Genomic DNA, 27,086 nt, shown 5'->3' with positions numbered 1-27,086 from the left:
AATAATAATAATAATCTACCCGAGATATTGTGAAGAGAATATTCAGAAAGAAGAAAAAATAAAGAATTTCTTCTTCTTCTTCTTCTTCTCCTTCTTTTCCTTTCTTTGTTTTATTTATTTATTTTTTTGTTGTTAATAATTTCAAGGTTTTATTATTATTATTATTATCGTTATTATCATTCTAGAAATTTCTATATTATTATAATCAATTTAAAAAGAAAAAAAATTTCGATAAAAAAAAATCATTTTAAATTTTAAAAATTCTAATGATGGGAGATTTTATAAGGCGGGGGAGGGGGGGAAATGGGGGTTTTTTTTTAAATAAAAAAGGGGGGCAATTAAATTACTGGAAATTATTTTCCGACGGAAAATTAAAAAATTTTTTAAACAGCTCATTCGATTGTTTAAAGTGAATGACAAGTAAAAATAAAATAAAATAAAATTAATGAATAAACATTAATTAATTTTTTTTTTTTTTTATGCAACAATTAGCAATATCGATTGATTTTTTTTTTTTGTAAGAAAAACTCTTTTTTTAGCATTTTATTATTATTATTATTATTATTATTATTATTATTATTATTATTATTATTATTATTATTATTATTATTATTATTATTATTATTATTATTTAACTTATTCATTCATATTATTATTTAATTCATTCAAATAATTAAAAAAATTTTATCCTTTGAATTATTTAATCAGGAATCAAAATATTAAAACGCGAGCGATTTGAGGTACCGAATTTTCACAAAAAAAAATTTTTTTAAAGACAGAGAAAGAGAGAGAGAGAGAGAGAAGAAATTTTCTTTAAAACAATCGGAAAAATTTTTATTTTTTAATTTAGAAATTACAACAACAAAGTTAAAGTTAATGTCGCAACTCGACCATGTTTATGTTTTTTTTTTTTTTTTTTTTTGTTAAACGCCAATTAGCTTGACCTATTTTATTATATGAAAAATAAAAAAAATAGAAATGGGTTGTTTGTGATAACGTCAGTCGTCAGGAAAGACGAAACAACCAACAAATTTATCAGATGATAATAATAATAATAATAATAATAATAATAATAATAATAATAATAATAATAATAATAATAATAATAATAATAATAATAATAATAATAATAACAATAATAACAATGTATTCTTTTTAATTGTTTCTCTCAATTACGTACAAACGAACGAACGAACGAGACAATAGTTTAATATATTTATTTTAAACAACCGCGTTTAACGTAAAATAATAATAATAATAATAATAATAATAATAATTTTAATACCCGTCAGTAATCACGTGAAATTGCTGCAGGTCAAAAGTTCATCGCATTTCCGCTTTAATAAATGACGTTGCAGTTATGAAAACAAAAAAAATTTTTGTTGTTGTTGTTAGAGACAAAATAAATGATTAATTAATTACCTGAATTTTATATATATATATAAATATTTAAAATTAAAGCCCTACTATTATCATTATTAATGTAAATTTCGTTAAGAAATAAAGAATGATGATAATAATAATAACAATAATTTAATACAAAAAAAATTTCCCTATCGTATAAATGATGATGATGATGACGATTTCATAAAATTAAATTTTATTAATGATTTTTATTAATTATGAAATCATTCGATTAAAATAATAATAATAATAATGGAATTAAGTGCGATTAGTAAACAAAACAAACAAACCATCCCTCCCCTCCCCCTCCCCCCCCGTGTATGTTAATTAGAGACTTTCATCTCGTTTAATAATTAATAATAAATTTTATTATTAATTTTTAAAATCACGTCACGAAATTTTTTTTTTTTTTGTGTGGCCACCATCATAACATTTTTAATATGAATTAACCAAAAAAAAAAAAGAAGAAGAAGAAAAAAGAAGAAGGAGAAGAAGAAGGAGGAAAAAAAATACATAATGATAATTATTGAAAGCTATGAGAACAAAACTAAATCTAAATTACATAGGAGACCCAAGTTTCAAATGTTCTTCTATGTTATTAATTTACAAGTATTTTTAAATTAAAAAAAAAAAATAAAAAATAAAATACCGGGGCCCCTAAATCAATGGGAAATTGTTTTTTTTTTCAAAAAAAAAAAAAAAAGGAGCATAATAACAGTTTTTGAATCGATTTGAAATGATTTTTGTGTCATTTTTATTGCATTTTCTAACATTTCTGAAGGTTTTTTTTTTTTTTTTACCCCCCTCGGGACAATTTTTTTAAAAAAAAATTTTTTTTCTCTCTCTCTCTCTCTCTCTCTCTTAGATATGAGTCAATGTTGAAATTTTTTTGAAAAAAAAAAAAAAAAAAAAAAACGAATCGACAATATTGAACCCGTACGAAATTTTTTTTCATTCATTTCGTTTATATTTATAATATTATTATTATTTATTTAATAGTTTTGATAAATTTTATTAAATCATCATCATTAATAAATATTTAATCAATAAATAAATAAATAAATAATAATAATATTATGATGTAAGATTGCTAATTTAGAATGATGGACTCATTGTTATTTATTTATTTATTTTAATTTTTTAAAATTATTTATTTATTTCCGCAATTTAATAATAATAATAATTTTCCAATTAAATAAATAAATAAATAATTAATTAATTAATTAAATTTTCATCAAATATATATTAACCGACGCCAAAAACAAAAAAAAAAATTCAAAATTTTTCGTTTAAGTTTAACGTAATAATGATTTCTCTTAATTAAAATATATTTATATCTTCCGCCTCTCTCTTTCTTTCTCTCTCTCTCTCTATTCTATCTATCTATCTCTCTTTCTCTCTATGTGTGTGGCTTGAATACAATTAAGAATTTATAGTTGGTTAATAATTAAAAATAATTATTAAAAAAATTATTATTATTTTTATTATTGGTTTTTAAATGCAAAGGTAAATATATAATAATAATAATAATAATAATAATAATAATAATAATAATAATAATAATAATAATGAAAACAATGTAATTGACAATGTAAAGGATTAAAAAAAAAAAAAAAAGTGAATGCAAATATTAATTAGTTTAACAAAACAATCGGGGTAAGGGGAGTGAGGAATATTTAAGTATCCATTCTTGGGCCACAAATTTTTTTTTTTTTTTTATATATACTCATACCACTCTAGACCAAAAGTCACCGTCGTCGTCATCATCATCATCATCATCATTATTACACAAAATTAATTTTTTTATGTATATTCACATTTTAACCGAGTAACAACGATAATTATTATTAATAATAATAATAATAATTTTTTAATTTCATTTACGTATAATAAAAAATTTCTTTCCATTTCACGGTAAGAACTCTTTTCATTTATTTATTTATTATTTATTTATTTATCTTTTTTAATATAAAATTGTCTTTTATAAACAATATTTTAAAATAATAATAATAATAATAATAATAACAATTTCGAATTATTAATAATAATTAAAACGAAATTTAAATTAATTATGTGAATTATTATAAAGGGAAATAACTTTCTTCCATCATTTATATAATTTATTACTATTATTATTATTATTATTATTATTATTATTATTATTATTATTGTTTTTTTTTGTTATAAAGAAGAAAAACGCGAAAGCTAAAAAATTGTTTTCATTAATCATTATTATTATTATTATTTATTTATTTATTTATTTATCGGAATCGTTTTTTAATTATTTAAAATTTTAATAATTTTCAACTATTAAAATAAATAAAAAATTGATAACCTTATCGTTATCGTTATTATTATTATTATTATTTTTTTAGTTAAAATTTTGTTTAAGAGCTATCGATGATTTATTATTATTATTATTATTAAATAATTTTTTTTCGTAGGGTAAAATAATAGTAATAATAGTAGAATAATATTTTTAAAAAAAGTTTTCAAAAAAAATATGAACCCCTTTAGTTTTTAATGAATTGTTATTTTAAAAAAAAAAAAATAATAATAATGCTGAAATGCAGTCGTACAAACACAAACACAAACACACACAAAAAAAAAAAAACTTCATTGTCATGCTACCGATTTGAAAGTAATGAAAACCGAAAGAGGAAAGAACGATGTTGATATAACAAATGAAAAAGATTTTTTATAGAAAAACATGTCAAAACACTTGAACAACAACAACAAACAACAACAACAACAACAACAACAATAGTGTTCTGGCCATTCAATATGAAAACATACAACAGTATACTGCATTACAATCACAATCAGTGTTTGTTTGTCTTAGTTTGTTTGTCATAAATACAACAACAACGAAAATATATAATAATAATAATAATAATAATAATAATAATATTTATAAAATTCTTTTTGAAGAAAATTCGAGTCTAAATTTTTAAGTTAATAATAATAATAATAATAATAATTTATTAAAAAATTAAATTTAAATTAATTATCAACCTGTTTCATTTAATTAATTAAAACAGGCTATTTCTTTAAAAATTTTAGTAAAATAATTTTTCTGTGATTTGTTTAATAATAATAATAATAATTAATAATAGTAATAATAATGATGATGATAATAATAATAATACGACTCACTCTAATTTTTGACCCCTTGGAAAATTTTAAATTAAAAAAATTTTTTTTAAATTATTTTATTATTGCGACCGAGTAGTACGTTATTTTTTCCTATTTCCATTATTTAATTTTAATTTATTAATTAATATGTTTTTGTAATAATAATAATAATAATAATAATAATAATAATATTTTAATACAAATTCAATTAATTATTGAAACAAACGTCAATGTTATTGATTACATTTGAAAAATATTTAATTTTACCTTACGTATAAAATTTTTTTGCATTGTTATCGATATGGAGAATTTTTTTTTGCTTTTCCCGTATGTAGCAGTAAAGCGAATATTAAAAAATAATAATGGTGATGATAATGATAATGATAATAATAATAATAATAATAAAAGAGATAAAGAGGTAAGAGGATCATCTTTGGCGATGATCGGATTGCAGAGCCACAACCACATTCCTCACGTATTTTTCTTTCACAAAACCAAACACCAGCCCCACATTTACTGTTAATCTCATTTGCTTTAGGTACACTCGATTAAACAAAAATTTCTGTTCTTCCAACGCACCTGATCGTTAAAAATTATTTCAGGTTTTTTACGGTCTGGAGTGTACACACCTTCGGAATTTGACCTTGCTACTAAAAAAATGCGGTTTCTATCATTTTTGACCAATTTTTTTTTTTTTTTGTTTTTGTTTTTGCCTTTCGAGTAAAACCAAAGTAAATTTTGCTCTAATAGGGAAAGATTTCCTTCATCCCCCACCCCCTCCCGCCGCCCCTCCCTCCAACAACCAGAAGAAAAAACAACAAATTTATTATTATTATTATTATGCTTGATATAACTAATTTTTCTTAATTAAATTTAAAATTTTTAGTTGCGAAACACACAATCCATCCATCAGTTACCTAAACGTTTTTTTTTTTTTTTCTTTTTAATGAACAACAACAACAACAACCAAACAAACACTAATTGAAAATTATTTTAAATATTAAACGAAATTTAAATTTAAATGTTTCCCTCCATAAAAATTTAACAAACGATCGATTTGTTGCCAAAAAATAAAATAAAATAAAATAAATTTTCTGCAAAAAGGGGAGAAAGAAAGAAAAACCTGCAATACTCGAGGGTTGAAAATATATATAACAAGTGACATATTTATTGTAAGTAGGAGGGTGAGGGTAAAAAAAAAAAAATACATGCTTAGCCACCTGAGTTTACCTGAATTTATTTCAATGAATAAGCACGTGCCTGTTTCATTCTAGTTAGGTACCAATCGGCGAAGTGGTTACTTTTATCGTGTTTCTTTTTTTTTGAAAAAATTTTTTTTTTTTTTTTTTTTTTAAGAGGAATAAAAAAAGGGGGAAAACTAATGTTAGAAAATAGAAAAAAAATTTTTTTTTTTAAATAATGTGATTTTGTTGTTGTTTTTCTCTAAAACCACGACGGTTTAAATGATTGTTCACTTGTAAACGGCTTTTAAAAAAAAATTCAAAGTTTTGTTTTCGTTTTTGTTTTTTAAACTATGATAAACTAATTTCAAAATTAAATTAAAATGTTATTTTTAAAAAATGGCGGTTTCCTATCAAGAAAATTTGATAAAATAATTTTAAGGTAAGCAAACAACCGAGAGTTTTAAAACATTTTTCTTTTCTTTTTTTTATAATATTAATTTTTTTCTATAAATTGACATTTTCAAACGGACGCGTTTTTAATTAATAATAATAATAATAATAATATAAAATAAAATCGTATCATTTAATGTTACCCTGAGTTTCTCTCTCTCTCATTTTTCCCCGTGAATTTAATAATATATATATATATTTTTTTTTTGGATTTTATTTTGTTCTTTTAAAGTACAACAAGAAGAAAAAAAAAATATATATATATATATATATATTTTCTTAAAAACTAACCTTTACTAGGTATACTAGGTATGAAATTAAAATCTTACCTGCTTTTGAAATGATTTTAACAACAACAAAAAAACCTTTTTTGTCCTCCTCAATCGACTCATGACTGCAATTTCAATATTGATTGGTCGTCATTTTCAACCCTGAAATAAATTTATAAAAAAAAATTTTTAACAATTATTATCAACAATAAAAGGTCATAGATCTCTATTTTATTAATTATTAATTTAAACCTTAAAATAGTTTTTTTTTTCCATCGAATTTTAATATATATATATATAAAAGTTTGAATAATGGAAAATTCTATGGAAAAAATCTTTTGTTATTAAATTGTAGAAAATTATTGTTTCCTTCCTTCCTTCCTTCCTTCCTTTCCCCTATCGTTTAAATATTCCCAATAAAAAAAAATTATTATTATTATTATTATTATGAAAAACCGTTAGTTAATAATTACAAATAATTTATCGATTAAAATAAAATATTTGTTAACTAATAGTAAAAAGGAAAATTTTTTTCCCTAAAGTGTTACCAAAAATAAAATAATTTTTCTTAATTAATGTAACAAATTAACCAAAAAATAAAATAAAATAAACAATTTTTATTAATAAAATTATTATTATTATTATTAGGTTTTTACGAATATGTTTTTAAAAAAAAAATGGTATTAATTAAAATATAAACTTTATTAATTTTTTTTTTAAAAGAAAATTATTTATCTTAACCGTAAAGTCTTAAAAAGGTCATCTACCTTAATTAATTTCTTGAATTTGTGATGTTTAATTAAGTGTTCAAACTAATAATTTCTAGAATTTTCCATTTTTATTTATATAAAATTATGTTTAAACCTTTTGGCATTGATAAAATTTATTAATTTAATTTTAAATTGATATATAAAATTATTTGAAATCGAACAAAATGCAAGAGACCTTTTCGAAACCTGTAATAAGAACCTTTTGAAAGTTCGTATGTAAGCCAATATGAAAAACGCCTAATTGATAAAAGAATATTATTATTATTATTGATAACAAAAAAAAAATTATTGTACGAATAGTTATTTAATAATAATTTTTTTTTTTTTTTAAGGAGTTTGACCGACCATGCGGTGGCTGCTAATGGTGTTCTTGGTGGTCCTGACGCTCAATCTTATGCCACTAGACGCCAATTCGCAGAATAACGAAGGCTACGATAACGATAAGGAAAAATATAAAAAATATAATAAAGGTTCAGAAACTCAAAAGAATATTATCGATATTAAGAATAAAAATATAATTGCTACGGTCGAAAAAAACCTGATGACTCTGTTTGGGTTTTCCAAAAGGCCGAGAATCAATAAAAGGGACGTTGTCGTTCCTAAAGCTATGCTAGATTTGTATAAAAAACAAACAGGCATGGATTTGGATACCACAAATTTTATGTTACCGGGCAGACTTACCTCTTCTGCTAATACGGTCAGAAGCTTTACCCATCAAGGTAATTAGGTAATTTATTATAAAAGTATTCATAAATTATGCTCTAATTAAAAAAGCTTAATACTCAGGTACCAAAACTATATTTAAATTACATTGACTTTTTGTTCTGGGGGCCTTTTTTAAAAAAAATATTACTTGTAACAACTCTTAGTGACCCTCGTTGCATTCACCTTAACCACTTTTACGGTATTAATTAAAAATTAATTAATGTGTGTGTGTGTGTGTGCGTGTGTGTGATTTTTTTGATATTTTAGAAAGTCCGATTGACAACCAATTTCGTCAAAGGCATCGTTTTCGTTTATCTTTTCCAATAGAAGGATCAATACCAAAGTCAGAAAGGCTAAAGGCAGCGGAATTGCACCTGAATCGAGTGTCAATACCTCAAGCGGTTCAAAATGGGTGTCACACCCTTCAAATTCTAGTCCATGATATCATACTACCCGGAATTAAAGGAAAGCGTCAAACAATTACTAGGTTAATTGATTCAAAGCAAGTTTTTTTAAGTGAAAATGAAACTGTCAAAATGGACGTGACTCCGGCTGTCGAAAGATGGTTGGCTAATTCCGCTGATAACCACGGTCTGCTCGTGAAAATTGTGATTCCAAAAACAAAATCAAATAGTGAAAATTTAATAATAAATTGTTTTAGTGATGATAAATTATCGAACAAAGAATACTATAAGAATTTAATGTTGAGTAAATTAAACCATATTGACAAACATGTTAGATTAAAACGGGAAGCGCACGTCGGACGAAAAGACTGGAAGAAGGTTGAACCATTGCTATTTACGTATACGGATGATGGAAAATCTAAAAGTTCTTGGAAAGATTCATCGGCGGGAAGGCTGAGGAGGGGAATAAGAAAACATAAGAGAAAAGATGGAAGAGAGCACTGCAGGCGGCACGAACTCTATGTTAAATTCGAAGATGTCGGATGGGACGACTGGATTTTGGCTCCCCCCGGCTACGACGCTTTTTATTGTTCCGGAGACTGTCCTTTTCCACTGTCCGATCATTTTAATTCAACCAATCATGCTATTGTTCAAACTTTAGTTAATAGTGTATTTCCAAACACGGCACCAAAAGCATGCTGTGTTCCCACCGCCCTTGCACCAATATCAATGTTATATGTAGATGAAGAAAACAAAGTTATATTAAAAAATTACGACGATATGTCAATTTTAGGATGCGGTTGTCGATGAACAAACAAACTTTGCTTAAAATTAAAAAAAGAAAAATTTACTTACTGCTAGCTTTTCCACATCCCCGGATCACCAAGAAAATATCAATCAATCAATCATCCACCATCATTATTATTATTATTATTATGCTGGCAAAAGGTATATAAACTCTCACGTCAAATTGTGAGAAAAATATACCTTAATGTTATTTTTTTTCTATAAAATAACCGACCGAAGGAAACTGAAAAGAAAAAAAATAAAAATAAAAAGTGATATAAAAGATCACATTGGCATATAATTTTTTATAAAATAATAATAATTATTATTATTATCGTTAACTGAAAACAAACAAACAAACAAACAAACAAGGAACTGCTGCTGCATACATTTAAAATTAATGTTAAGAACTTTATATATGTTTAAAGAAGAAAAACTGACTGTAATAACTTAAAATACATTTATCAATTAATTTTATGTAAATTGTGTAAAGAAAATTTTTTTTTTTTAAAACGAATAAATAGTAGTTTTGTTGTTATGTTACTTATTAAAAATTTAACAACATCAAATGATGGAAAAAAAAAAAAAAAACATATTTTTAATTTAATTTAATTTTTTTTTTTTGTGAAAAACAAAAAACTATCCGGAATAAATACTCCTAAAAAAAAAAAAAAAAAAAAAAAACTCACATAATTGCCTTCAGTATTAAACGATTAAACGAGACGACTTTAAGTGAAATTTCAATGACTTATCAATAAATAAAAAAAAAAAAAAAAAAATGTTGAAGGTAAAATTTTGACTCTTATATGATATACGAATTGCCACAAAACAAAATACATTTACTGACTTTATTGCCAAGGCAAACAACCGAACCTGATTCGATATCTCGTGTTTGTTTCTCAGATGCGTTTAATAAAATGATGTGCGCGTACCTTGTACAAAAAAAAAAAAAATTTTTTCCCTATATTAAAACGAAATGGGAAAAAATTAATTTTACAACTTTCAAGTGTTAACATAACCATCCGAATATTATTATTATTTTTTTTTTTTTTCATAATATTATTACGTAATAATTACGACTTGATAAAAACATGATGATAATAATAATAATAATAATTTTTTGTTAATAAAAAAAAAGTTGAGTAAATAAAATAATAAACAATTTTTTTTTTTTTTTTACGGTTATTCGTGTCTACTACGATCATAATTAAATTTTTTTAATATTAATTATAATAATTGATTGATATTAACAACAACAACAACCAAAACAACAACAACCAAAACAACAACAACAAAATCAATTTCTCTTCTTTTTAAATTATTTTTAACATAAATATATTCAAACTTTTTTCCTTTTTTTTCTATCAGAGACAAAAAACTGTTAATATTACATAAAAAATTACATTTTTACGCCATATTGAAATTGAGTAATAGTGAAATAATAATAATAATAATAATAATAATAAAACGGTAACTTTCAAATCAAATTTTTTTTTTTTTTTGTTTTTTTTGGTAAAATAATAATATTATGTGAATTTTTTTTAGTCTAAAAATTATTTTCGTCCCCTCCCCTCCCCCAATTTAAAATTTCAAATAATTTTCTTCTTTTTATATATATATATATATATATATATATAAATTACGTCATCATAAGAGAAACTCATAGAAAAATTTTTTAAATCTTATGTAATTCGTAAACAAAAAAAAAATTGGAATTGACGTTATTTAAATTAAAATTTAATTATCAATTTAATATAAAAATCAATTATTTAATTAATGTGAGTAATAATAATAATAATAATAAAAAGCCTACAACGAATGCTTGAATTGTAAAAAAAAAAAAAAATGCAATTTAAAATCACGTTTTTTTTTTTTTCTAACTATTTCCGTTTTATTTTTTTTATTTTTTTTTTCTACGTATCAAATTTCTTAATAATAAATGTGAAATTTTAAGACGCAATTTTTTATTTATAAAAAAAAAAAAAAAAAAAAAAAATCGTTAAAATAATAAATAACGAAAATCAATTCGATTATATTTTTATACATTATTAAAAATAAAAAAATTTAAATAATGATGATGATAATAATTTTTTTTTTTTACTGTTAAAATAAAAGAAATCTTTTTATTATTATTATTAAAGGACAACAAAGAACAACTGCAAATTATTATAAAAACCTGATAAGCCGGTATTATTGACGAAAAACAATTTTTTTTTTTCCCTTCTTCTTCTTCATCTTTTTCTTTTTCTGGCAGGGAGAAAAAATTTCATTTTGTTTTTTTTTTAACTATTTTTTTCATGGGGGTCTTTGATCTTTTAATGGCAAAAGGTAATATTTCTACCTGGGCGGCGTTGAAAAGAATAAAAAAAAAAAAAAAAAAAAACACACACACACACATTTAGAAAAACGTTGTAATTATTATTATTTTTTTTTTTTGTGAAATCACTTCTTACTCAGTCACTTACCTTGTAATAAATTTAATTTCACCGATTTTTTCTTTTTCTTTTTTTTTTTCTCTCCACCATCGGTTAATTAAATTTTATGCTAGTGGTAAGAAGATTTTTTTTTAAACAAAATAATAATAATAATAATAATAACGATTTTGTTATACCACCACACAATAACATCATGTCATCTTTTACTATTACTAATTGAAAAATATTCAAATGTATCAGGGGATTATAATTATTATTATTATTTATTTTATGGTAACAGACAGCATGTCTTCTTCTAATTTATTTTATAATAACTTTAATAATTTTATTAGAATTCAAGGACTTTTTTTTTCGTTTGTAAAATGGACACAAATATGCATAAAATAAAGTCCTTTTAAGAATTTCGTATTAATTTAGCCTTGAAAAATAATTTAAACCGTATTTAAATTTTAAAAAAAAAAAACCGCTCTAATTTTTTCTCCCTTTGAAAATCATCATTATTTCGAATCCCTCATACTCAAAGAAACCTCTACCAGGTACATTTATTTAAAAAAAAAAAAAAATACCTTTGTTGTCATCGTATTAATTGCAAATTAAAAGAATGTAAAAATATATATACGATATCCAATTATATAAATATGATAACTTTGAAATTTTACGCACCTTTTTTTTTTTTGTTGCAAATACGTCCATGATTTCCTCTCCTCGAATAAATCACCAATATTACAATAACTTGTAATAATAATAATAATAATAATAATATAATTTTTATTTAAAAAAAATTATATTTTCATGCAATTTTCTTTTCTTCAAACACTTTTCTCTTTCAAATAAAATAGAACATTTCCTCTCTCGATTCAAATAATTATTTGATTAAACTTATCTAAAATTATAATAATCAAACTAAATAATTATTATTATTATCATCTCTCCTCGTTACCTTTTTTTTTTTTTTTTTTTTTTTTTACATGACGAAATTTAATAGTCTTACCTTTGTAATAAATAATTAATAATCTCCAATTAATTATTTATACCTAAATATATTTGGATTTGGAATTTTAAACTTGTTTACTAATTTTCATTATATAAACAAAAAATAATAATAATAATAATAATAATCACGTTTCATAAAAAAAAAAAAAAAAAAAAAAAATCAAATAAATTATTAATCATTTAATTATTTATTTATATATTTCACGATAGTAAAAATTTATTTATTAATTTCAAATTATTATTATTTAATAATTTTTCTAGAAAAAAAAAAAAAAAAATTCTAAACCCTTAAATAAAATTATTTTAAATAATAATAATAATAATAATTATTATTATTATTGTTGTAATAAAACTTATATTTTCTTACATTTTGTGATTTATTATTATTCAGCAGTAGTAGGACCAAGTAAAAAACAAATTAATTAATTAATAATCTATGCTTAACGTGTTTTTCGTACTTTTTTTGACTTCATTCTGAAAAACAATTTCAAATGAATATGATAAAAAGTCAAGTTTTTTTGTTTGTTTTATTGTTGTTGAAGATTTGACAGTTGCATCAGTACTAAATATTATTAATCATTTACACATCGTTAACCTCATAGAACCTTCTTTCATCACGACAAACAAAGGAACCATACATTCGGTTTTTTTTTTTTTTTCTCAAAATAATTCGATTTTTCTGACCGAAAAATATACTTAACTCACATTACGGTTTTCTTGTAGTTCTTTTAATTAATCATTTAATACGTCATACAAATCTGAAAACAAAAAAAAAAAAAAAAAAAAAAAAAACGTTCAATAATCATAAAAAATGATTAACAATTTCGTATTGTTACAACTTACTTAAAAATTATCCATTAGCAAAGACTATGAAACCATATCGTGCCATTGGCTTCCATTAGATGAAGAAGAGGATGACGAGGATGACGATGAAGAATCTCCGTTACCGAAATCTAAAAAAATTTTTTTATCATCGATAATATACCAACGACCGACAACGTTAACAATAAATATTTATTAAAAAAAATTTATTATTATTTTTTTTGAATACATAACTGTTTTTGTTAGTCGGGGATCTATATTTTTGAGCGGGAGCCCATATGCGAATGGTACCATCATCGGAAACGGAAGCCATTAACTGATGGTAAACGGGATTCCAAGACACGCAATTAACGGTTCTCGTATGACCATTTAATATTGCTATTGGTAATTCTCTTTTTAAATGCCATATATAAACCTTGTTATCCTCACTCCCAGACGCTACAAAATCCTGATTTACTCCTAAAATTTTGTCATAAATATTACTATAGTTTGTAACAGGTTTTAGCATACAAGTGCAATATAAATAGCAAGGAACAAAATTTAATGTTGGCAGCAATGACTCAAAAAGTTTTGACGTTATTTTAACCTATTCGTTAGTTTTTTTTTTTTTTTTTTACGAAGATATAAATAAAGAAGTACCTCCGAAACAACTATGTATTGTAAAATGTCCTTGGGTAACTCCTTGAAATTTACGAACCAAACATTTGTCTTCCAAATCCCACAAATGGACGCTTTGAGTGGCAACGTTAAGCAAAGCTAATCTATCAGCAGCATTTACCGTGAATGTCATTACAGGATGATCTTCTTGTAATCTGAATTTTTAATAAAACTTTATATTTAAAAATTAAAATATTAAATAAAAAATTTTCAAAATTTATATAATAAACACTTAAACGGTAATTAAAAAAAAATTTAAGAGTACTCACATGTTGGTATCAGAGAGCATATCAAAATTGTATCCTCTAATTCTTTGATGAGTATCAGCTGCAAGAACTGTTTTTCCATCACTACGACACCACAAGCAATTCACTCGAACTCCTTCCCAAGAATCTAATATGTTACCTTCTAAATCCTAGAGTTAAATTTAAAAAAAAAAAAAAAGAAAAAACAATAATTAAAGCTTAAGAATACAGGTTTATAAGTTTAAATTTTAGGCAATACGTACGAATTGATAAAATTGACCTCTAATTCCGCCTGTGACGAATTTTTTCCCGTCTTTATGCCATGAGCAAGAAGTTAATGAATCTTCTGGAGAATGAGAAACTTTAACTCTGAGCTCATCAGATTCTATATTCCAAATCCATAATTCTGGGCAATCTTCTGGTCCACATGCAATAAGGTGAGTACTATCGGGAGACCAAGCTAAATAAGCCACTCCGTAACCATGTCCTTCTAATGTTCTTCTATGAGTTACTTGAAGAGATTCCTAAAAATTTGTTTAAAATTTATAAAAATAAAATAATTTTAATTACAAAAAAACAATTACTTAAAATTTTTAAAAACATTTTTACCATGATACTCTATTTGAATATAGGTTAGATAAGAACGATAAAAATATAACTTACAGGGTCTACATCCCAAATAATAACAGTTGTATCTTTAGATCCAGTGGCTAGTTTAAGGCCATCTGGTGAAAATCTGCAGAACCACACTTCATCACAATGATCATTTAGAATTTGTGATGTTTCACATGGAAATTGCTCTTTGGAACACAAATGATCTACGAGTAATGTAACATCGATCACACCACCTTCAGACTTAGTGTTATGATAAGGACAATTTTGTTTTTGAACATCAACCGCTTGAATCAATAAATTATGCAACCTGTAAAATGAGAAAAATTTAAATAACATGTTTTTAAAAAATTTCAATAATTTTGTAAATTTATTATAAATTATAATGCTTAAATAATTAAATTTTAAAATTCATTAACCTTCTAGGAGGAAGCATAATAGTAGGAGGGAGAAAAGTTTGTAATTTGTCCATCAACAATGTTCTACTCTTTGTTCCTTTGCCCTGCCAATGAGCTAAAGCGTGAAGTTCCTCTCTTCCGTTGCACATCATGTACGAACTAAGCTCGTGAACTCTAGAAGTATTATGTTGTAATGGAGTTAATTCATTTCTTAATACATGAAGTGCATCCAAAACCTAAAATTAAAATTTAAAAAACGTTATGGCATATAAAAAACTTCATATTTTAAAAAAATTTTAAATAATCAATTAAAATTTAATAAAATTTTGATAAACTACCTTTCCATCCTCTAAATACTCCAAATATTTTTGTTCTAATAGCAAAAATTTCATTTCTTCATATAAATTTAGAGGCTGATTATTTTGCATTGTTTGGTTTGAAGATGGCTCTAAAAGTGATTTTAATTCATTTAAATCACTATCAGCTTTACTCCAGTCTCCATCCATAACATGTTGACGAAACTTGGCAGCAGCAGGGTGATCTAAACGACATCCTGACTCTTGCATTAAAAATTCTGCAGTTTGACTATTAAACAAAACAAAAAGAAACATAATTTTTAAAAATGCTGTTTCTTAAAAAGTATTCTCTATATAATGAAAAACATGTTTTAATAATTTTTAATGAAATTTTTTAAAAAGGAAAATATGTTAAAATTATCATTTAAGAATTTGAATAAATCAGTAATCCAAAAATTATAAGTAAACATAAATTCAAACATAATCAACTCATTTCATAATTCAAATTATGAGGGGTGTTAGTGCGTAATAAATTTAAATTTTTTGCTGAAAAACAACCAAAAATTTATTTTTGTAAAAATAAACACAGAAAACCTTATAAAAACTCACTTTAATCCTACACTTTTCAAATACTGTCCAACCAATCTAACAATCTCTTGATTTGTTTTGTCCATAGTTTTGGGTATGATTTCCCCATTGACGTCACCGTTGATAACACAATCGTCTGTTCCATTTTGAGTGATCCCTTGACGACTTTCAGAAGTTCCATTTTGCTGCGGAGAGCAGCCATTCGCTGCTTGCTGCATCGTAGCACCTTCCAAAGAAGTTCTTACCTTTTTACGCGGTGGTGGAACAAGGCCACCGTCGTCTGACTCTCCGCTTGAGGCCAGGCTTGCTAAAAAACCTCCGTGTTGGATTGCTTTTTTTTCAAGCACTCTGCTTTTTTTTTAAAAAATTGTAAATATTTTAAATTATTTCTCTACAATTTTTTTTCCAGAATTTCAAAATATACTAAAATAGCTTCTGATTTCAAATTCATCGCACCATTTTATAGTCACAGCTGACCATTTTGTTTAAAGCTATGACGTCACACAATGCTACAAAATTATTACCAACGTTAAACAAAAAAAAAAGTACCATTAAAAAAAAACTCTAAACATATGATTCCTTCATACAAGCCTCTTAGGTTTTTTTTTAAATAATTAGTATTATCAGGTGTAAAATTAATATCAGGGAATTATAATAGTTGACAAAATGACATATTAGCTAATCCTGAAACTTAAAGGATAATTTTTTAATAAATAAAAATTTAAATATTTAATTTTTGTATAATATTTATTTTATTTTAAATGAGCAACAACAAAAATAACAAATATTAATATTTGATTAGATTTTCAACTTGACCCCACCTTTTAATAAAATATCTTCCAACTTTTCCTTGACCAACAAAAACAATTTTTTAAACTCTAATCCGCAACCTCGAGACAGACGAAAATCTAATAGAACTTTTCCATTCATTTCCACAACACTAGTTTTAAATATTAAATTATTTTTTCTACGATCAATTGTGGTAAATGTTAATATAAAAGGAGGTCCGCGTTTCCAGGAGCAAGCCGAAGATTCCAACACATCAACAACTTTTTTTATAGCAGTTTCAGCATCCACAGTCACAAAAAATCTGGTCATTCGTCGTATTAAATTTTGGTAACCATCAAGAGCAGCCGTTTGCGTTGAATGAAGTTGTGAACTTAAAAGTAAATCATCAATGTGAACAGGTTGAGAGAAACAAACAATTTTATTACTGTACAAATCATCATCATCTTTTTCGAATTTTCCTTTGTTGCCTTCGCTGTCGCAAAACTGTGGAGCAGGTTGAGAAAAACAATAACGTGAGAATTCTTCTTCGGATGCACTCATTGATGGTGCTAGTTCCGAACCAGAATAGAGTCTTTTTGATGCAGGAGTGATGTTTACTTGAACTGAAATATATATACAAGATACCTATATGTACCACAAAAGAATTTAAATAGCAAAAATACATTTTGAAAAAAATTACAATTCAAACTTAATCGTCAATACAAACCCTATAAAATAAAATTTCACATCAGCGAGATAGCTCTACCAATTATTTATTTATTTTTACCGAATTTTGAAGGTATCAGGTAATTATATTTTAAAATCAATTAATACCTATCGTAAAGTTTAGTACATAAAAACCTCAGTTGAATTTACCAAATATTCCTGACATCGGTAAAATAGCTTTATGGAATAAAATTATTATCCATACAGCTAGATCACCAAAGAAAGGATTTATGATTTCTGACTTTTTAAACAAAACAATTTTTTATGCAATACACGTCGCCTTTCCTTTCAATCATGCTTTGGTAATCTAGCTTTATGAGTATAAAAGTCATCATAAACTAAATTACCAAAGCAAAATAATAAAGGACTTGAAAAAAAAAGTAAAAGATATTGCAACTTCAACTTTTCCAGGCATCAAGACACCCTGAGAAGTCAAAAAAAATACCTCAGAGTCACTTAGTACCTGTCAAAGGCAAAATTGTACTAATATAAATGACTGTAGAAAAGTTGGATCACGTAACATCCCCTGTGATATACACAGCTTTAATAGCTAGGTAGTAAAAATTTTCTTCGGAATTAACAATTTTTTTTTTTTTTTTTTTTTTTTTTGTGAAATTATAACAAGGTCAGTTACCTGGTTCGTTAGGGTAGATTTTAGAACACCAACGATGTTTCAATATTTGACTTGCTGTCAGACGTTTATCCGGTAATGGAATCAAAATTTTTTTTAACAAATTTAAAACGCTATTATTAAGTTTATTCCACGGAGAATGAGTTATGATGTTATTTTTCCATAATGAAAATTCTTTACAAGTGGATGCAGGAACATCCCAGGGTAATTCTAAAAAATTAAAATAAAAGCTTAAAAGAAACAAAAATTAACAATATTTCATTTTTAAAGATTTTAATTTGAGTGTAATTAAAGGAAGTCATAAAGTCAAGACATTTTTTTTTTTTTTTTTTTTTTTCCCACTAAAATATTTAGTAAGATGCAGATAGAATAATGCCAAGATTTTTAAAATCAAATTCAAGTATTCGCAAGACTGACTGCAAGATAATAAAGCTAAACTTATTTTTTAAAAAAAAAATAAATATTGTGTTGTTTAATTAAAGAAGTGAAACTAAATAATTTATATCACTGATGTACAGAGAATTTGCTTCGGTCTTGGGTATAATAGCCGAGGAATTTTATTAACACAACCCTACGGCTAGGATACCAAAGATCAAAGCAAAGCTACGGTAAAATTTAAGTAATAAAATTTTAAAAAAATTTTAAGCCACAAAGACTTTACCTCCCGCTAGCATAGCAACAAGAACTATACCGCAAGACCAAACATCAGCTGGCGCAGCTTTATAAGGTCTCAAAAGAACTTCAGGGGCTACATAAGGCATAGTTCCACATTTCTTATCAAGAAGTCTCTCGATTCCGTTTTTTCTATAAAAAAAAAAAAAAAATTACAATTTTAAAATATTTAAACTATACTAATTTAATAAATTTTATAATAAGTAGTAAACCTAAATAAGGTTGCCATTCCAAAATCTGATATTTTAACATTATCATTATCATCTAATAATATATTTTCAGGTTTGATGTCACGATGAGAAACCCCTCTCGAATGAAGGTATTCAACGCCTGATATTAATTGTACAAAATATTTTTGAGCTTCCCATAATTTCATACCAATGTCAGGCTCTGTAAAATAATAAAAATTAAATAACAAACTATGAGGAAATAAAAATATTTTTTCAACATTTAAAAAAAAAAGATTTCATGCACATGACGTGAAAGTTTTAAAATTCGATATTTCTACCAAAATATAGATATCACAATATATTAAAACTACAGTTAATTTTTTAAAATAAATGTTTTAATTAAAACATCAATAAGGAAACACTCAAATATTTAGCATTATGATAAAAAAAGCATTTAGAAAAAAAATATCTGTATATGAACTAACCTATTTTGTTAAATAGTTCACCGCCTGATGCATATTCTAGAAATAAATATTCGATTGTACCTTCACTGCGATGACCAAAATACCTAATTATATTAGGATGATTTAAAGCTCTATGGATAGCTAGTTCTTTTCTCACAGCTAATTTTGCTTCTTCATGCAATTCAGTGTTAATAACTTTAACAGCCAAAACATCTCTAGTTTCATCATTAATTAGTAACTTGACCTAAAACAATACATATATTTACTTGTGATTTAATTTTTAAATAAAATGATGCATGCCATTATGAGTAAAAAGGAAAATTTTACACATACAATTAATTTTTCAATAAGAAAGCAATGCTATTTATAAAAAAGCCATTAAAACTTTTTAAAATAAGATATATATCAAATAATATGTTTAAACACTTAAACTAAGAACATGATTTTATCATACAAATCATAACATATGAGAATATTAAAAAATAATAACAATAATGATTAATTAATTTTAATAATTAACAATTATTTAATAACCTTTTTCGGTCTTAAATAATAAAAAAAATTTGAAAATTATAAAACTTACTTCTCCAAACGCTCCTTCACCAAGCACCTGTGCAATGGTCCAGCCGTCAACGAATTGAACAGACATTTTTCAATATCTGACATTTTCCTATATAAATAATTTTTTCAGTTACAATTTCCAAATAATATTATTAAAAATTTATTAAAAAAAAAAAAAAAGAAAAGAAAAAAAGAAAACAGTTAAAATTTATAATTGTGTTTTATAATAGGTAACAATTACATTTCCTCCACACCTTTGAACTTGAGTAACGATTTTTCAAACATTTAAATAAGGCAAATTAATGAAATACAAATTTGTAGTTTACAATCAATTAATAAAAAAGTCTAAATTTAATATACCAAAAGTAGAATTTTATAAATGTTAAATTTATTTTTGAAAAATTAATAAAATTTTTACATATTAACACGTGCGAGACTCACAACCTTTCAAATAAAACTAAACCTAAGTTTCTATAACTTGACCAACTAAAAAAAAGGTTAAATATAAGTAAACGATTAAATAAAACATTACCTGTACTTTATTAATGAAAAGAGAGCCTGAATAATTAGAAAAAAAACCTTAAAAATAATAAAATTAAATAATCTTTTTTAAACATAATCGATCGCGTCTTTTATCCAGCTCATGGCGGAAGGAAATATTGGAAATTGTAGTAATAAAACGGTATAGTTAAATAATTAAATAGAATGTAGTTATGCCCTTTTTCAAATTTCATTTTTAATAATGGCCGACTTCGCGCGCAAAAAGCAAAAATTGATACGTTTACACTATTTTAAAATTACCTGGGAATTTGTAAATCTTTATTTTAATTTAAAATTTTTTTTTTGTGAATCATTAAAACTAAATTATCATTACAAAAAATATCTAAATTTCCTTTAATTTGATGATTGATATGCATATAAAACCAAACGACAATTGACTACTTTAATTATATATTAATTTTTATTCAAAACAATTTATTAACTTTATCTTTTTTCATGGCAAAACTTATTTCAAAAAAGATATTCTTTTAAATATTGATTTTGTTTTAAATACTTTATTTAAAAAAAAAAAAAAACGTTATATTTCTTCCAATACATGTTTTAATTTAGATTCTTTTAAAAAAAAAAATTAATTATCGAAAAACGGTTGAAATGACGTCATATTAAGTTTTTTTTTTTTTTTTTTTTGAAAGAATCGATCTCACTTTTAATCATGCGCTTCATAAAGTTGAGCAAATGTACATTATTATGTATTAATTCCTGAACATTGAAGGGGTACTTTTAACAGTAATGAATAGAATTTATTTCGATGGCCACTGATTTCATTAGAAAAAGAAGAAGAAAGTATGCCCGAAACATTGGTATTGAAGTGTAATTAAAAAAAATTCGGTTACTAAAAAATATTTTATTTGACTTGAATGCGTTTATATCATATATTGATGTGTGTTAGTTTTTTTTCAATTTTGATTAAAACAACAACAAATTATAAATCTTAAAAAATCAAAAATATTTAATAATGAACGTAAATTATATAAAAAATGTAGAGAAAATTAAATAATAAAACTTTAGCAAGGAAAGTTATAATAAAAAAATAACATGGCGTTATATTTTGTAATTTTTTCGACCATGCTTTGGACAATTATTTATTTTACAATAAAATTATTATCAAATAAAGAACCGGAATGGACCGTGCGAACGGTAACAGCTTTACACGCCACTATCATCACTGTTTTAGCACTTTTGGATTGGTCCTATTTAAAAGAATGGAATGTCGAAAAATTAGGTTTGAAGGCAATTACCCAAAGTTCAATATATTTAGAATTTCTAGAAAAATCTTTTTTTTTTTTTTTTTTTTTTTAATATTATTCAGGGGAACCAAATTCAATGTATGAAGAAATAGTATTAACCTTAACATTAGGTTACTTTTTATTCGATTTCATATGGATAATTAATTATCAAACGGAAAGTCTAGCAATGTATTTTCATCATGGCGCCAGTATTTTGTGTCTGGCCGTAATTTTAGCAAAAGGGTATAGTGGATTCGAGGTTTTAGTCGGTAAATATTTTGCTGTAAGACCAAATAAACAACTTTTAATTGTTACAGTTTTTAATTTTAAGTATTTGGTACTATTCAGGTATCTCTGGATTAGAACTGACCAATCCATGCCTGCAAGCAAGATGGTTTCTTAGAACTTATGGATACCAAAAAACATGGCTGTATGCTATCGTCGAATCAATTTTTATGATAACTTTCATTACATTTAGAATAATTTATGGTTCATTTTTAACGTACAATATTATTTTACATCCGAAATGTCATTTCGTATTAAAATTGGGTACTATATCATTGTATAGCGTATCGTGGGTTTTTGCTTGCCAAATGAAATCATACATATTAAAAAAATTTAAAAACGTAGAAAATAAAAATTAATTATGTGATCTTATTAATTTTAAGTGATTTTAATACGTAAATATTTTTAATTAAAATTTAAAAAAAATAATAAATCTAGTGTACTTTTGTTTAAACAGCCTATAAAATCTCGTTACCTTCTTTTACTTCATTTTGAATTCCAACGATGTAACTAAGTTTCGAAATAATGACAAGTTTTAATAATATATATTAGTAATTATTAACAATTAAACAAATCTGATAATATTATACTAAGATATTCTGAATAGGTAACTTAAATTATTCCAGACAAAAAAAAAAAAAATTTTGTTAAAACAGAAAAACAAAATTTTCGATTACGATTAAAAATGAGATATAAATATAAAACTTGGTGACAAAAATTAAACCAAATCAGAAAGTTGCATAAGCACTTAAATAATGGTGAATTTTTAAAAATATTTTATATCTAATAGTATTTTTACAACCTTTTAAAAACTTAAATAACGACAGTTTTTCTAGTCATATTATCTTTTAAAAAAACACTGAAAAATACAATAGGAATGTCAGTTTAATTTGATTATATAAATTCTATGTCATATAGAATAAACATAACATTTTTATTAAATGATTGAATAGTCTTTAAAAAAAAATTCAACAGTTTTTCTTTTAAAAAATTAATTTTTTTTACTTCATAAATATCTTTTTTTTCTGCTTCGATATGACACACCACCTGTATTCCTGTCTTTATGTTTTTTTTTAATGTCATGAGATCTTGGGTATTTTCTAAGATCATGCCTATAATGTTTGTTTCTGTTAGGTCTTTCCAAATTCATAATGTCATTTTTACAATTAAGTAACATATCTGGATTATTATTAGAATATCCCTGTAAATCTGCAGGTAATACATCCTGTGTTACTTGGTTATATTCGACATTTTGCCTATTAAACATTTCATTCGATTCCATTGCAACATGTTTATTATATAAATTCGGTTGAGGATTGGTATAACTTTTCCCTTTTTTTTTAATAGACAAAACTTTTTTAAACAAATAAGTTCCTTTATATAACTTAATAGCATAATCAACAGACACCTCATGTTTGTAAGTCACAAATCCATATCGAAAGGAATCTACACTATTACTGACTATAGCTACTCTTTCAATTGGACCAGCCTAAAGAAGTGTTGAAATAAACATTAATGTAAGTATTGGATTGTTTATTTTAAAACTAATAAAAATTAAATCCCTAACGATAATAAAATTGCAATACTTATTTGTAAATAAAGAATTTCAAAATGTAAATTTAATTACCTGCAAAAAAAGTTCATACAGAACTTCTTCTGAAACATTTCTGTCCAAGTTTCCTATGTATAAAGTCCTGTCATCTGAATTCAATGCCATTTTAATATGAAAATGCTCTTTGACTTATTTATATTACATTTAATATAGAAATATATTTTAAATTTTTTCTGACATTATGTTTAAAATAAATTAGTGTGAATTTTTAAAAAATTTAGGTTTTCACTAAAAAATGATAGATTAATTAATTTAGAGCATAGTTATAAGGTGTAATATAGCATAAATATAGAAACCATAGACGTTTATAAAGGTAGCCATTTTTGCATAAAATTCTTACATAGACATTTATATATTAGAATAATTATTTTCTCTTTAAGATTCAGTTTTAAATCACATTTACTTTAAATTTACCTTTAGACATTTAGTATTAAAATTATTTAAAATTTAAGAAATAGATCTTGAAATCACAAAAAATTATGATTAATACTTTTAAAAACTCATTCCAAACAAACTTTATCCTTACCTTGTTATTCAGTACGTTTTTGAACATGCCGGACGCTAGCTCTAAGACAAAAGTTTATAGTTCTGCTTATTAATTACAAATTTTTGAACTTATTAAAATTAATTTTTAAAAAAGTTTTACATTATTAAAACTTTTAACTTAAATTATTTATGCAGATTATTATTTTGTTTTCAAATGTTCAAAAACTTTGCTTCACAGTTTTTAAAAACTACCTTCAGACCAATAAACCTCAAGTTCAATTGTGATTATAGCAAAACTAAAAAAATTGTTGAAACTATTTCAAGTGATCCAACCACAAACTCTACAAGCAATGTAAATTTTTCATTACTTCAAAAAAATTCTGAAATAAAGAGGATTGATATATCTGCTTGTGAAGCGTCTTTTAATATTTTAAAAAATTTTAATTTTACTGAAGATGATTGTATTAAAATTATAAATGAGTACCCTCAATTTTTAAATGTTGTACCAGAAGAATTAGATTTAACGATACGGCAATGGAAACTGTGCGAAATAAGATATGAAATTTTACATAAAATATTAACGAATCGGCCTCAATTTTTGACTGTGGATTGTAATGTAATAAGAAAACGACTTCAATTTTTGATTTCAATTTGTAAAAAAGAAGAAATTTTGTCAAACCTTCTTATAAATTGTCCTAATGTAATTTTTGATGACTGGCAATCTGTTTTGGATAAACTTAGACATTTGTTTAAAGACAGAAGAATAACTTTAAAAGAAATTGTTAAGAGTAATGCATTGATTCACCATTTAGATTTTATTAAATTTAGATTTAACTTATTGGAAAAATGTGGTGTGTATAAAAGAATTATTGTTTACCCACATAAGGTTAACAAATTTGACAAAACAGCTCATAAAAATCCTCCTTTATCACATATTCTTGATTTAGATAATAAAAGGTTTGCAACAAAAGTAGCCAAAATATCACAAGAAGAATACTATGCATTCTTCGAGCTTACCAATAACGTTGATTATGAAACAGACAGCGATAGTGAACTTGATTTAAAAAGTTCTTACAAAAAATAGTTGTATTTAGTGAATTTTAGTTTTACAATTTTGAATATCTTTTATAAAAATGTAATATATTATTAAAAATAATACTAATAATTTACTCTATTAATGTACTATTTAATAATGCCTATAATTTTTACTCTTTCCTTTTATACTTAAATTGAAAGAATCAAAGCAATGTCGATATTATCTTACAATACACTTTCTTTAAAATGTTATTAATTAAAATGTGAATTTAAAAATTACTAATCACTACTTATTTTATTTTACTTAATTATTTATTTCAAGTAAAATTTTAAAAAAAATTAATTAAGACATTTTTGTAATCAAAAACTTTAAAATCATGAATTTAAAAAATTGAAAGGATTCATAACTGAAATTATTATTAAATCCTACAAGAATTTACTAATTCTGTTGAAGATATTTTTATTTCAACATCCTAAATTAGTAAATGTAAATTATAAATAAAAAAATTAGACAGATTTTACCTATGTACTTCCTAATAAATCCCTTAATGTGGTTGTCGAATCTAATGTTTCTTGTTGATCCATATCTTCCAAATGGCTTCTAGTAAAAGCTATACTTCTTTGTAAAGATTCAAATCTAAGGGAAGCATCATTTTCTTCTATGTAAGGTTCACCAGAACGATTAATCTATAAAAGAAACAAATATCTTGAGTAATCAGTAATTCTTATGTGACTAATGGAATGATGATGAAAATCAAAGTAAATTGATTAAGTAAATTTATTTTTAAAAAGAAAATCGAAGTAAAAAAAAAAAAAAATTTTTTTAATTTGTAATTGGCTGTAGTGTAAAAAGAATAAGTATTGTATTTTTGATTTAGTATAAGACAAACTATACTGTTTGGTTTTTTTTACTTACTTCAAATTTAGTCATTTTATATTTAATACACTTTTTAATACCAGGTGAACTCTGAAGGAGATTCATTACAGTTGGATGAGATATTCCAAAAAAATCTGCTCCTCTTCCTCTTGTGTTAACCACCTCAACTCCAACTACTTGGTTAATTTTTTTCAAAAGTTCAGAATGAACAATATTTATATCATCTCCAGAAATTGAAGTTTCCAAATCAGTGTCTGATGCAATTTCAAATCTATCATTAAAGCCATTATATATTAATACATTTTATATATTTTTTACTTTATAAATAAATAATTTAATAAAAATTAAACTGTACATGGGCATATTTCCTCCGTCTAATATCATACAAGTATAAATACATGGGGAAGTAGGATCAGATAAACCTCCATACACCCTAGTACTACAAAATCCAACTGGATATATTAAATCTTCATCATGAAATGTAAGTCTGTCAGTTATTATTTCACCTAAGGAATGCACAGACAATGAACCAAGGTTGACAGGAAAAACTGGCAATCCAGAACTGTCAACAGGCACAGGTACTAATGTTTTTCTTTTTACTGTAGGATTTACATTTTTCTTAGTTTTGGCTTTAATAGATTCATTAATATAATCATTTTTTTTTTTCACAGCAGCTGATTTTTGAATATTTTGTGATGTCAGGTTTTTATGAAAATTTTGTTCTGTAAACTCTGTGCTATGTTTAGCACTAGATTCTAGTTGATAAGCTTTTTTCAGTAAAAATATTCTTTCTTCTTTTAAACCTATTATTTTTTCTTGAAGTCTAAATACTTGATCACATAATGCAGCATTTTCCTTT

General features: G+C 24.3%; 7 protein-coding genes and 1 non-coding gene across 8 annotated transcripts; 3 read left to right on the top strand and 5 right to left on the bottom strand.

Annotated features, from left to right (window-relative positions):
* Positions 1 to 7,558: 7,558 nt before the first annotated feature.
* Phum_PHUM346320 (protein decapentaplegic precursor, putative) lies at positions 7,559 to 9,131 on the top strand (the record flags this gene model as incomplete). The annotated part of the gene is made up of 3 exons (XM_002427761.1): positions 7,559 to 7,931; positions 8,185 to 8,550; positions 8,602 to 9,131. The coding sequence occupies 3 exons, from the start codon at positions 7,559 to 7,561 to the stop codon at positions 9,129 to 9,131; spliced, it is 1,269 nt and encodes a 422-aa protein (XP_002427806.1).
* Positions 9,132 to 13,535: 4,404 nt separating this feature from the next.
* Phum_PHUM346310 (WD-repeat protein, putative) lies at positions 13,536 to 16,371 on the bottom strand (the record flags this gene model as incomplete). The annotated part of the gene is made up of 8 exons (XM_002427760.1): positions 13,536 to 13,816; positions 13,997 to 14,169; positions 14,284 to 14,429; positions 14,523 to 14,783; positions 14,923 to 15,181; positions 15,291 to 15,505; positions 15,608 to 15,854; positions 16,175 to 16,371. 8 exons carry the CDS (start codon positions 16,369 to 16,371, stop codon positions 13,536 to 13,538), a joined length of 1,779 nt encoding a protein of 592 aa, XP_002427805.1.
* A 580-nt stretch (positions 16,372 to 16,951) lies between these two features.
* Positions 16,952 to 20,233, bottom strand: Phum_PHUM346290 (cAMP-dependent protein kinase catalytic subunit, putative; the record flags this gene model as incomplete). Its single annotated transcript, XM_002427759.1, has 6 exons — positions 16,952 to 17,544; positions 18,282 to 18,488; positions 18,940 to 19,082; positions 19,163 to 19,340; positions 19,606 to 19,828; positions 20,168 to 20,233. 6 exons carry the CDS (start codon positions 20,231 to 20,233, stop codon positions 16,952 to 16,954), a joined length of 1,410 nt encoding a protein of 469 aa, XP_002427804.1.
* On the bottom strand, positions 17,929 to 18,015 carry Phum_PHUM346300. Its single transcript, XR_009833522.1, has one exon. It is a non-coding gene; the product is annotated as a microRNA, putative (microRNA).
* A 1,538-nt stretch (positions 20,234 to 21,771) lies between the features above and the next one.
* Positions 21,772 to 22,900, top strand: Phum_PHUM346280 (uncharacterized protein; the record flags this gene model as incomplete). Its single annotated transcript, XM_002427758.1, has 4 exons — positions 21,772 to 21,928; positions 22,016 to 22,201; positions 22,281 to 22,510; positions 22,874 to 22,900. 4 exons carry the CDS (start codon positions 21,772 to 21,774, stop codon positions 22,898 to 22,900), a joined length of 600 nt encoding a protein of 199 aa, XP_002427803.1.
* A 323-nt stretch (positions 22,901 to 23,223) lies between these two features.
* Positions 23,224 to 23,934, bottom strand: Phum_PHUM346270 (uncharacterized protein; the record flags this gene model as incomplete). The annotated part of the gene is made up of 2 exons (XM_002427757.1): positions 23,224 to 23,706; positions 23,845 to 23,934. The coding sequence occupies 2 exons, from the start codon at positions 23,932 to 23,934 to the stop codon at positions 23,224 to 23,226; spliced, it is 573 nt and encodes a 190-aa protein (XP_002427802.1).
* A 446-nt stretch (positions 23,935 to 24,380) lies between these two features.
* On the top strand, positions 24,381 to 25,399 carry Phum_PHUM346260 (uncharacterized protein; the record flags this gene model as incomplete). The annotated part of the gene is made up of 2 exons (XM_002427756.1): positions 24,381 to 24,407; positions 24,554 to 25,399. The coding sequence occupies 2 exons, from the start codon at positions 24,381 to 24,383 to the stop codon at positions 25,397 to 25,399; spliced, it is 873 nt and encodes a 290-aa protein (XP_002427801.1).
* A 473-nt stretch (positions 25,400 to 25,872) lies between these two features.
* Phum_PHUM346250 (uncharacterized protein) lies at positions 25,873 to 27,086 on the bottom strand (the record flags this gene model as incomplete). Its single annotated transcript, XM_002427755.1, has 3 exons — positions 25,873 to 26,037; positions 26,267 to 26,498; positions 26,583 to 27,086. Coding segments are annotated over 3 exons (900 nt in total), but the record flags the coding sequence as incomplete, so codon positions are not given.

Source organism: Pediculus humanus, genomic scaffold (genome assembly GCF_000006295.1).
Source record: "Pediculus humanus corporis 1103172107761 genomic scaffold, whole genome shotgun sequence".
Classification (NCBI taxonomy): Eukaryota; Metazoa; Arthropoda; class Insecta; order Psocodea; family Pediculidae; genus Pediculus; species Pediculus humanus.
This window is presented reverse-complemented; position numbering and strand designations above follow the sequence as displayed.